General features: G+C 44.2%; 2 protein-coding genes across 2 annotated transcripts in view; both read left to right on the forward strand.

The window, feature by feature from the left end:
* Nucleotides 1–8561, forward strand: part of LOC115592703 (gastrula zinc finger protein XlCGF57.1-like) — a 32584-nt gene extending 24023 nt beyond the window's left edge. Inside the window, exon 2 of the mRNA XM_030435757.1 lies at nt 7378–8561. Coding sequence (XP_030291617.1) covers nt 7378–7391 — 14 coding nt within the window. The 3' untranslated portion in view covers nt 7392–8561. The remainder of the gene's footprint in view (nt 1–7377) is intronic.
* Nucleotides 6390–7373, forward strand: LOC115592933 (zinc finger protein 846-like; the record flags this gene model as incomplete). The annotated part of the gene is made up of 2 exons (XM_030436198.1): nt 6390–6621; nt 6790–7373. Coding segments are annotated over exons 1-2 (684 nt in total), but the record flags the coding sequence as incomplete, so codon positions are not given.
* Nucleotides 8562–12141: the final 3580 nt, after the last annotated feature.

Raw genomic sequence — 12141 nt, forward strand, 5'->3', positions numbered from 1 at the left:
AAGCTATTGGGGAAAAAATACATTTCACATTAAAATCATGAATAAACAAATATGAGGAGCAGTTTGATGAGACTGGTAGTAAGGAGCTGATTGAAGCTTCACTGTCTAATTTTTCATTTTCCCACTGTTCCAGATCCAACAAGAAAGGTGGTGGTGTTGCTGCAATTTTTTCAGATATGTTATCATGTAAAACCATCTCATTTGGTTTCTATTCTACATTTGAATATTTAGCTCTAATAATCAAATCTGTATATCCATGTCTAGTTCTCACAGTTTACCGCCCTCCAAGACTCAAAAAAGGCTTTTTATCTGAATTTGGTGAGCTTTTACCTAAAATTACTGTTGAATATGACTCAATCCTTATTTCTGGGGATTTTAATATTCATATTGATAATGCTACTGATTGTTTTGCCAACCAGTTCACCGACACATTATCAGCTTTTGGACTTACGCAGCACATTACAGAGCCGACACATAATCAAGGTCATACTCTTGACCTGGTTATCTCTAAAGGCATTGATATGGAGAGAATTTTGTTCCTTTATTATTCAATCAAATAGAATAGATTTGAAACCAAAAAAGAGATTTGAGAGCAAAAAAGAGTAAGTGGCAATCAAATAATTTTTATTTTGAGATCGAAACAGAACAAGTTGCAATTGGAAAAAAAAATATGAGAGAACATATTTCTTCAACTTCAATCAAAACTAATGTTTGTAAGTAAAAACATACAACTATTATGCTTATAAATCAGTCCTCTTTGCTTGCAAATTCTAAAGTTTTGCTTGCAAATTCTAAAGTTTTGCTTGCGAATTCAACTGCACTTGATGGGCGGGGCCTACGCTGGTGGATGAGAGAAGAGTTTCTATTGGTTGACTTGACCTGGCTCCAGCACCAGCTACGTCTGTAGCTGTAAGCTGTAGTGAGAACGGGAGCCGGGTAGCGGCAGCCCGCTACACTGTGGAAACTGACACAGTGTTCAGCGGTAGTTTAGTGGCCTAATCCACGGTCAGGGTTCTCCCCAGATGGTGGAACACTGGCGCTGCTAGCTAGCTGCTTTATAGTGAGTGTTTGTGGGCTGCCGCGGTCTTCTCCATCAGTGTGTTGTGTAGGAACCGTGACGTTTTGGCACCGCGAGTACCATGCAACACTGAATGTTTAAATCACAGCCCTATGTTGTATACGCCCCCCTGTACTTCACTCACTCATTAGGCTACTCTGCTCAGGCCGTGACTAGCAGAGACAACCATGTTGCTGCTAATCAGTGTGCTTGCAGCAGCAGGGCATTATAATACATTACTTGTTGTTGTTGTGAATGTACGGCAGGCTGTAGCCAACGATATATAGCGCAATTCATTACTTAAGAGAAACCTTTCAAGAGCGACAAGCTTGCCTCCAAGCAGCACAGCACAAGGGAATGCGGAAGACGTAGCTGGTGCTGGAGCCAGGTCAAGTCAACCAATAGAAACTCTTCTCTCATCCACCAGCGTAGGCCCCGCCCATCAAGTGCAGTTGAATTCGCAAGCAAAACTTTAGAATTTGCAAGCAAAGAGGACTGATTTGCAAGCAAAATTTTTTATCTTGAAAGCAAAGAGGACTGATTTATAAGCAAAATAGTCGTATGTTTTTACTTACAAACATTAGTTTTGATTGAAGTTGAAGAAATATGTTCTCTCATATTTTTTTTTCAATTGCAACTTGTTCTGTTTCGATCTCAAAAAAAAAATTATTTGATTGCCACTAACTCTTTTTTGCTCTCAAATCTCTTATTTGGTTTCAAATCTATTCTATCTGATTGAATAATAAAGGAACAAAATTCTCTCCATACATTGACTTAACCCCAAAGTTCATACTAGATGTTGGCTTTTCAGATCACTTTTGTATCTTTTTTAATGTTGCTCTGTTGACCGAATACATACCTGGTTTAAAGCTAGTCAAAAGACGGGCCATTTGTGCAGAGACATCTGACAGGTTCATTGCTAGATGTACAAACTCTGTTAGGGGTAATAGTTCACAGTCTGGTTTTAATTTGTCCTCTCTATCCTTATGTGACAATTTGGTCTATAATTTAAAAAATTCAGTGACACGGATTATGGATGATGTTGCACCAGGGTATAAAATTAGATTTTTGACCTACATGCCAATGGCAGGTAGGCTTTGAAATTTTACCGGCCAAAATATGTTTTGACCGGCCACTGAAGTGTTCACAATTTACGACCTTAACTAACAGATTTCTTGTAGGAAACACTGAACTGCACAGAGATAATTGTTAACTGTTAATTGCCCACTGATTGTTTTTTAGTAGGGAACAATCTAAATTACTACTTCTTCCTCTTCCTCTACTACTCATAGTTGTGATTGGCAAAGTACAAAAAAGCAGGAAAATATACGCCTCCAGTTTGTCTCTCTTTACATTTATTTTGTCCTGTTTCTGCTGCAGCTAAGAAAGAAATAGTTCGCCCCAGGCGTTCAAATTCTTTGAACACAGTGTTTCCCCTAGATTTTTTTGTAGCAGCGGTGCTCTGAGTTGGTAACTGAGCAACACTAGGGGTGTCTGGAAGAAAATCTGTAAAATAACCCTTTAAATGGTGACTGCTGGTGAGATTTTTGAAAAAAAAAATTTTTTTTTTCAGAAATTCAGGTTCAGAATCTAAGACACGAGACAAAATAGTGTAGAAGCTGACATTGCTGCTTTAAAATTTGTTAACCTCTTGAGCATTAGAGAACTTTTTTACCATTATTTTCTTTATTATTATATATCTTATGGAAACAGAATCTGTTTCAGAGGCCAGTGGGTCACATGACATGGAAGCAATTGAGAAAAAAATCATAATTTCTGCATATTAATATTCATATAAAATAGAGGAAGCACTAAAATACGATAAAACGATCTGTGTTTCATTTCTCCAGTTTACTAATACAATCTGCTGCTGGTTTGGAGTCACTGGGTCACATGACATGGAAGATATTGAAAAAACTGCAATTATTTTGTATTAATATATTTCTGCTAAGTAATTTAATGATGGTCCCTAAATCAGTCTCAGTGATTCAGCTCTGGGAGGTGGGCTGACCGTCCTCCTGCTGCTGACACTGGGAGAACCTCAGTAAAGTCTCAGCTGGACCCGACTGAATATCCACCGAATATCCAACCTGAAACTAACTTCACCCCAGTTTGATGAGTCGCCTGTTGCAGCCTTTGAATAGGATGACGAGGATTTCAGTCACTCAACTTAAACGCTGACTTGTAGAAATTATACAAATAGCAGTAATAATCGATTTCAGGATAATTTAGGGTGTAGTGCTTTCACTGTGTGCAACTTAAATTCGCCATTCGCCCGTGATATTACACCGACAAAAATCATGTTTTTGGGTTTGTTTTTTTTTGCGACGGCGGCGCTGAAAATCCCGCAGTAGAATACATATAGGAGAAACACTGACACATCAGATAACCTTCTGCAATGATTGCAGGCTCTTTGGTGGAGCTTTGCTTTCACTGAAGTTCCATCGTGACAAATGAATGGACTCGCGGAGTGACATGAAGACATGAATCAGGGGCACAAAAACGTTGACAGCGGTGGCCGGTCATTGTGTTTACCTATACCCGACCCGTGCCTTGCGCAACTTGATACATTTTCAAATGTTGAATGACGGTGGACAGCGAGGGACAAATTTGAAACGCAATCAGTAGATCTGCTGTAGCTGTAAACTGTGTCTGTTTTACTGTTTGGCATTTATGTGGAAAGTTATATAGCAAAGTCTGCAAATTTCCCTCTTACGTTGCTGACATGCTCACCAAATACACACCAGGGCCATACAATATGTTTAAAACTAATTACAAGTAAATGTGTACATTTTATGTAAGACCAACACTTTTAAAATACAATAAGTCTCTGAATTCTTTTTAATAACGTTGTTCGGCTGTTGCTAACCAATGATGAATAAAGTACTTCTTACCATTAATGCGACTTCTGGTGCTGCATGGTTTTGCTGATGGCTTTGTAGTCTGGTTGATACATGGTGAGGTTAAGCTTCATGCAGGCGTTGAGACTTCCATCCCTTAAACGTGATCGTAGGTTGGTCTTAATGTTCTTTAGATGTAAGAAAGACTGCTCACATGCATACGTAGAGCCAAACATTGTCAGTACAGCAATACTCACACGCTGCAGTGTGTGGTATGTGACGGGAAGCGCGTTCCAAGTTTTGACAATCAGCTGGTCCGCGGGTTGAAGTTTTTTCATTTCTCCCCACTTGTGTTTGCCCGCCAACTCTGCTTGCCGTCGTGCAAGTCTTTCCAAATCTTCATTCAGTGACTTGAACTTATTCACCCACATGTCTGAGGCCTTCAGGTCAGCAGCTTGTAGCTCAAAATCTCTGACGGAGACACCGGGGATGTAACTCAGGTCGGCACTGTCCACTGCACACTCGTGTGGATGGGTGATGAACTTAAAATGACGAGTGCGCTCACGAAATTCTCCAAAGCGCGCTTTGAATGACTGCAGGAGATTAGATGTGAAGCCCAATAGCTGCTGAAGATCAAGATGTTGAGCAGGGTCACTTGCTGTGCATGCATCTTTAAACTCTCCCAGTTTTTCAAAGTGTAGTAAACGACCTGTTTCAGTGTCGGCGATGAAGAGTTCTAGCTTATTTTCAAATGCAAACACTGCTTGTTGAAGGGATAAGACTGTATTTCCAACGCCTTGCATTTTCACATTGAGCTGGTTCAGATGTTCCGTCATGTCCACAAGATAATAGAACTTCAGGAGCCACTCAGTGTTAGCTAACTCAGGATCCTCAACGTTTTTCATTTCAAGAAAAGTCCGGATTTTGCTCAGACAAGCCGCGAAACGGCTGAGCACCTTCCCTCTTGACAACCAACGCACATTGCTGTGCAGAAGCAGACCAGGATAATTATTCCTAACTTCATCCAGCAGTGTTTTAAACTGGCGATCATTTAAAGCTCGGGCAACAATAAAGTTGACCACCCGAATGACCAGCGACATCACCTCACCAAGCTGCTCGCCACACATCTGAGCACAAAGCGCCTCCTGATGTAGGATGCAGTGAAAACTTAGGATGGGTCTCTTTTCATGTTCACAAAGAAGCACTATGAATCCTCTGTTCTTCCCCACCATGCACTGAGCACCATCAGTACACACCGAAATAAGTTTATCCATCGGTAGATTGTTTTCTTTAGCGAGCTCAGTGAAAGACTTGAATAAATCCTCCCCTCTTGTTGTCCCTTTCATAGACTTTCCTCACATAGTGTGTCACTGACAGCATACCTTGCAATCACGCTGAACTGGGATAAATGGCTTACGTCTGTTGACTCATCCAAAGCGAGAGAAAAGAATGGTGCTGCATTTATGTCCTTCACTTGTTCTTTCGTATTCTTTTCCGCTTTTTCCTGCGGGAAGTTTCCTGCTTCTTATGCCCCTGAGGGGTTGCGGGGCTTACTGGGGCCAAATCCAGTTCTACTCATGGGGGAAGGCCAGGGTACACCCTGAATGAGTCGCCAGCTCATTGCAGGACCCTTACTGATGGCAGTGGCTGCCCCACAGGGTGCCTCAATTTGATTTGCCATCATGATGGTACAATCGTGAACAGTTCTTGCCGACAGAGGCATGTCTTTTATTCGTTTTATTCGTTGCTGTATGAAATGTGCTATTTAAATAAATTTGACTTGACTTGACTAAAGTCCATATAACAAGGTGTGTCCTAATCACCCAGTGTATTAATACAATTCGGCATCGGTTTGGAGTCAGTGGGTCACATGACCTGGAAGCTATTGAAACTTTCTGAGTATTTCTACTTGTTGTTATTCGGCCTTTGTTCTGTGGGCCTCGGTGCCCTTGTAAATGAGGGTTGCCTCTCAATGATCTCTGGAGGATAAATAAAGGTTGATTGGTTGATTAAATATTGTCTGTCTTTTGTTGTGTGTCCCTCCAGAGCTCCCACAGCAACATGTCTGTAAGGAGGAGGAGGTTCTGGCTGACCAGCAGCTCTGTAACCAGGAGAGGAACTCCAGTCTGGACCAAGAGGACCCAGAGCCTCCAGAGATTAAAGAGGAACAGGAGGAACTCTGCACCAGTCGGGAGGGAGAGCAGCTTGTACTGAAGGTGGAGACGGATACCGTCATGTTGACTCCAGCTTATAAGAAAAGTGACCACAGTGAAGCAGAACCAACAAGTGACCACCAGCTCCTCTCTAACAACTCTCATGTAGCTGAGAGCCCAGACCAGAAAGGAGGAGAACATGGAGACTCAGGATCAGCTGGAGATGGAAAGCCGAAGCAACAGAATAGACATCACAGAAGCAAAAGTCACAGTGATTATGCAAAAAATTCATCAGACATTCAACATAACACTCACCCAGGTAAAAAGTCCTTTAAATGTCACACATGTGGAAAGTCTTTTAAGTGTACGTCCCAATTGAATGCACACCTGAGAATCCACACAGGCGAGAAACCGTATTCTTCCAAAACATGTGGTAAAGATTTCAGGACTCTTAGTCAGTTAACAATCCACATGAGAGTCCACACAGGTGAGAAGCCGTATTCTTGCAAAATATGTGGGAAAGCTTTCGCGGGTGACAGTAACTTAGCAGCTCACATGAGAAACCACACAGGTGAGAAGCCGTATTCTTGCAAAACATGTGGTAAAGATTTCTGGACTCTTAGTCAGTTAACAATCCACATGAGAGTCCACACAGGTGAGAAGCCGTATTCTTGCAAAATATGTGGGAAAGCTTTCGCGGGTGACAGTAACTTAGCAGCTCACATGAGAAACCACACAGGTGAGAAGCCGTATTCTTGCAACACCTGTGGGAAAACATTCTCTTATTCATCTGGTTTGAAAGTTCACATGAGAACTCACACAGGTGAGAAACCTTTTACTTGCAAAACATGTGGGAAGGCTTTTACTAAAACCAGTCACTTAATACGTCACATGAGAACTCACACAGGTGAGAAACCGTTTACTTGCAAAACATGTGGGAAGACTTTTTATAATACCAGTCACTTAATACGTCACATGAGAACTCACACAGGTGAGAAACCGTTTATTTGCAAAACATGTGGGAAGACTTTTAACCAAACCAGTAACTTAACAGTTCACATGAGAGTCCACACAGGTGAGAAGCCGTATTCTTGCAACACCTGTGGGAAAACATTCTCTGATTCATCTGGTTTGAAAGTCCACATGAGAACTCACACAGGTGAGAAACCGTTTACTTGCAAAACATGTGGGAAGGCTTTTGCTAAAACCAGTCACTTAACAACTCACATGAGAACTCACACAGGTGAGAAACCGTTTACTTGTGAAACATGTGGGAAGACTTTTTATCAAACCAGTAACTTAATAGTTCACATGAGAACTCACACAGGTGAGAAACCATAGTTTTGCCTGGGGAAAGTTTGTCTGATCAGTCTGCTTTGACGAGACATTTGATGACACGTACAGGCAAGTAGCCTTGTATTTCCAAAGTATAGACTTAGACTTCTCTTTATTGATCCTTTTGGGATGACTCCCACAAGGAAATTGGATTTCCAGCAGCCTACAAGTAGAAAAACGGGGGTACAAAACTAAGTATAGGAAGTAAAACAACAAACAGTAAACAATAAACTCCCGGAACTAATTTTTTCCTGGATAATACAGCTGCATTAAGAAAAAGGTACCTGCATCCAAGCTGTTCCTTTATATTTTTTTTATTTTGTTGAAACAAAGTATATACTTTCATATGGCTATGTCTTATTCTGCATATGCTATTACAGTATTGTCCTCCACCTACCTCGTGTTAGCAGGTGAGTGTGTGATGCTGCACTGTGACAGCAGACCCTCGTGTACAGCAGCTGAAGTGTGTGAGATGCAGCACACGCTTGGTGCCTCTTTACGTTGTCAAGGTAAATGACGTGGACATGTTGCATGTCTATTTCACAGCGTTCAGTATCTCCTCTATCAGCTGTTTTACATGCTCTGCTGTACGAGAACCACGAAACTAGTGCGCATATGGCACATTGTAACTCGAAAGTGGAGTCAATGTGATGTAATGCCGAGGTGATAAGGGCATACCGGGGATTCAAAAACCCTGATCCTCTACCACGGAGATGAGCTGATTATCCAGAGCGATTAATTGAATGACTTCTCTGTGATATTTGTAGTCATGTCGGGACAAAGGAGTTCTTGAGTCTGTTGGTCCTACACTTGGGAAGGAGCAGCCTTCCACTGAACAGGCTCCTCTGGTTGCTGATGATGGTGTGCAGGGGGTGGCTGGCATTGTCAATAATGTCCAGCAGTTTGTCCAGTGTCCTCCTTTCTGCCACCGTCACCAGTGAGTGATATGTTGGAGGTGGTTCAGTTCTAGTGTTTCATGCATAATTGCAGAACTTTAACTTTAAATGAGCTACTTGAAGAATCCTCAGAGGATCAATATACACAGGAGAAATGATGAGCTGATGCTGAATGTGAACAATTTCCCCTTGGGAAGATGTCAAAATATGTTTGTGTCTATCTACATGCTGATTTGTCCATATTTGTTAACTTGATGATTAAAAAGTCGAGTTAATCGCTCTCATGTGTCCCACTCATTATTGCTCCTCCTGTCTTGCTTTTATATAAACAGTTTTATGTTAAATCCTTGTAGATTTTACAGTAGCTTCCATGTACAGTTGAGGTCAACATTATTAGCCTCCAGGAATTATGGAATCCATCCATCCATCCATTTTCATCCGCTTATCCGGGGCCGGGTCGCGGGGGCAGCTGCCTGAGCAGGGACACCCAGACTTCCCTCTCCCCGGATACTGCCTCCAGCTCTTCCGGGAGGACCCCAAGGCGTTCCCAGGCCAGCTGGGCGACATAGTCACACCAGCGTGTCCTGGGTCTTCCTCGGGGTCTCCTCCCGGAGGGACATGCCAGGAACACCTCCCGAGGGAGGCGTCCCGGGGGCATCCGAAACAGATGCCCGAGCCACCTCAGCTGGCTCCTCTCGATGTGGAGGAGCAGCGGCTCTACTCTGAGCTCCTCCCGGGTGACAGAGCTCTTCACCCTATCTCTAAGGGAGCGCCCTGCCACCCTGCGGAGGAAACTCATTTCGGCCGCTTGTATCCGGGATCTTATTCTTTCGGTCATGACCCAAAGTTCATGGCCATAGGTGAGGGTCGGAACGTAGATTGACTGGTAAATCGAGAGCTTCGCCTTTCGGCTCAGCTCTCTCTTCACCACGACGGACCGATACAAAGACCGCATTACTGCGGCCGCTGCACCGATCCGTCTGTCAATCTCACGCTCCATCCTTCCCTCACTCGTGAACAAGACCCCAAGATACTTAAACTCCTCCACTTGAGGCAGGAACTCTCCTCCCACCTGGAGGGAGCAGGCCACCTTTTTCCGGTCGAGAACCATGGCCTCGGATTTGGAGGTGCTGATTCGGAATATTTTCCTAAAATTCTGAGCCTTCAATCAGCACAAAAGGGCTCCTAGGAACAAGGCACTTGTTCACATTATTGAGAGGGACTACTTCTACTCACCATGCCAAAGACAAAGGAAATCAGTCTTGAGCTCAGAAAGAAGATCGTGGAGGCTTATAATAAGGGGGAAGGCTATACTGCTATTTCAAAGTGTTTCACAGTGTCTAGAACCGCTTTACGTTGCATATTTGCCAAGTACAAGGAAACAAATTCTGTAAGCAGACTAATGATGCCTGGAGCTGATCCCACCTGGCAGAGTCCTGCACGGGTTCGGGTACCTGCGGGTAAAAACAAAAACATCATTAACGACACACAGGGTTCTCCCCAGATGGTGGAACAGCGGCGCTGCGCAGCTATACTGCTAGCTCAGCGCTGCTATACTCATTTTCGATGTTAGCTCCATTATAGCGAGTGTTTGAGAGCTGCCGTGTTCTTTTTGTAAAAGAAGCGCCCACCCGCCCATTGATGTTGATGGTGACGAGCATCCGTTTGTCCCTCCCCCAGCTCACGGAGTTGACGACCGTACTACAACCCCCCACAGCGTCAGACTAATTTTGCTTTGGGTGTGGGATGGGCGTCGGTATCAATTTATAGCGGGTCGGCATGGGTGCAGAATGTAATTTGTGCTAGTGACCTGAAACGGGTCGGATGCGGTTTAAATACAACGGGTACGGGCGGGCGCGGGTTTGCAAAATAAGACCCGTGCAGGACTCTGCCACCTGGACCCCTAGCCTTCTTCACCTTCATCTTCCTCAACTCATTTCTCACCAGGAGAGACGAGAGGGACACAGTGGAGCAGGGGGGCTGAGTGTCGGATGTGGGGGAAGTCTGTGACTTTGGGTGTGGGAAGTTCCTGGGAAGTTCCCAGGAACCTGAAGGTTTCCACAACAGACAGGGAGTTATTGAAAATGGTGATGGGGGGCAGTGTACGGGGCTACTCCTGAACTCCACTGTCATCTCCACATTTTTGAGCGTGTTCAGCTCCAAATTGTTCTGACCACACCAGAGGGCCAGCGGTTCCACCTCCCGTCTGTAAGCATGAGGCTGACAACTGTTGTGTCAGCCTCAGCTGCTGCCTCCTGTCTGTCAGGAAGTTTGTGATCCACTGACAGATGGAGGCTGGGACAGTGAGCTGGGTGAGTTTGGAGTGGAGGATGTCTGGGATAATGGTGTTGAACGTTGAGTTGAAGTCCACAAACAGGATTCTAGCATGTGTCCCTGGGGAGTCGAGGTGTTGCAGGATGTAGTGCAGTCCCATGTTGATTGCATCATCCACTGACCTGTTCTGACTCCGATATCCAAACTGGCCTGTGATGTCCTTTGGGTAGCTCAACACTCTCTCTCTCAAAGAACTTGATGCCCACAGACGTCAGCGCCACGGGCCTGTAGTCATTGAGTCCTGAGATTAGTGGTTTCTTGGGGACTGGGATTATTGTGGAGCTTTTGAAGCAGGAGGGGACTTCACACAGCTCCAGTGATCTGTCAAAGATATGGGTGAAGAGGGGGGCCAGCTGGTCAGCACAGACCTTCAGACAGGAGGGTGAGACGCCGTCTGGACCAGGAGGTTTCCTGGTCTTCTGTTTCCTGAAGAGCTGACACACATCCTCTTCACAGATACTGAGTGAGGGGTGGAGGGTCAGTAGGGAGGGATGAGGGTGGTGCAGGGGGTGATGAGGGTTGTTTGATGCTGGAGTGGGTGTTGGGTGTGAATGTTGGCTTCTCAAACCTGCAGTAGAAGACATTCAGGTCGTCAGCCAAGTCACACCTCTCAACAATGAGGCAGCCTTGTTAGCTGAGAAGCCAAGTACCACCCTGTTCCCTGGTGCATGAGTCCTTTTGTAAGTCCATTCGTTCATACCCGCCTACTTCCTAGTTGTTTACTTGTGGGGACTGAGGGCCCCTCCATTCAGTGAGAGAAGAACAGGACGGGTCTGCCTAACACCACTGGTGAAATATCACTCGAGTGTGTGTGTTGCGTGACTGTGATGATGTCATCTGAAGTGGACCGGCAGGTCTCTCTATACTTAGATGGGAATGTATACATTGAGTTAACTCCGAACCTCTTAACTGAGGGTACCTTCAGTTGTGATGCACACTACAGGGCTGTTTATGGCTGTTTAATGTCTACTGGACATGGGACATTTACGTTCCCACACTTACTTAAAGGGAAGCATCTGGTTCTGTCCCTTCCCGTCCTGTCATTGTTATTAGTCCTATATAATCTTTTTAATTACATTACATCATATTTTTGTATTAATCTATTGTTTCAAGCGCATTGTTTGCATTGAAAGACATTGTTGTGAATCAACCGTTAAAGTTGTTAAAATTGTTTCCTTTCTGTTTACTTTTCAAGTGCTCTGGACCTTCACAGCCACCGTAGTGTCGTATGGGCGTGTTTTTGTAGGGGGCGTGGTTTGTAGCGGCTCGGTGTGATCTTCAGATCACGCACGAGGTAACAGAAGTAAACAGTAGCAGCTAGCAGCATTAGCTGGCTGTGTGTAATGAATGAAGTGAAGACGGTACTGAGTCACAGCGCAGCTCATTATTGAATGAGTAATTAAAGAACAATGAGTTCAGTTGAGAGTTTGAGAGAGTTTGTCAACGAGCGACTAACTGCTGCTGCTGAAGAAATATTCAGAGTTTTTAAAACAACTATCGTCCAGTACGAGGAAGAGATCGATCGG

This window comes from Sparus aurata, chromosome 12 (genome assembly GCF_900880675.1).
Source record: "Sparus aurata chromosome 12, fSpaAur1.1, whole genome shotgun sequence".
In the NCBI taxonomy this organism is placed as follows: domain Eukaryota; kingdom Metazoa; phylum Chordata; class Actinopteri; order Spariformes; family Sparidae; genus Sparus; species Sparus aurata.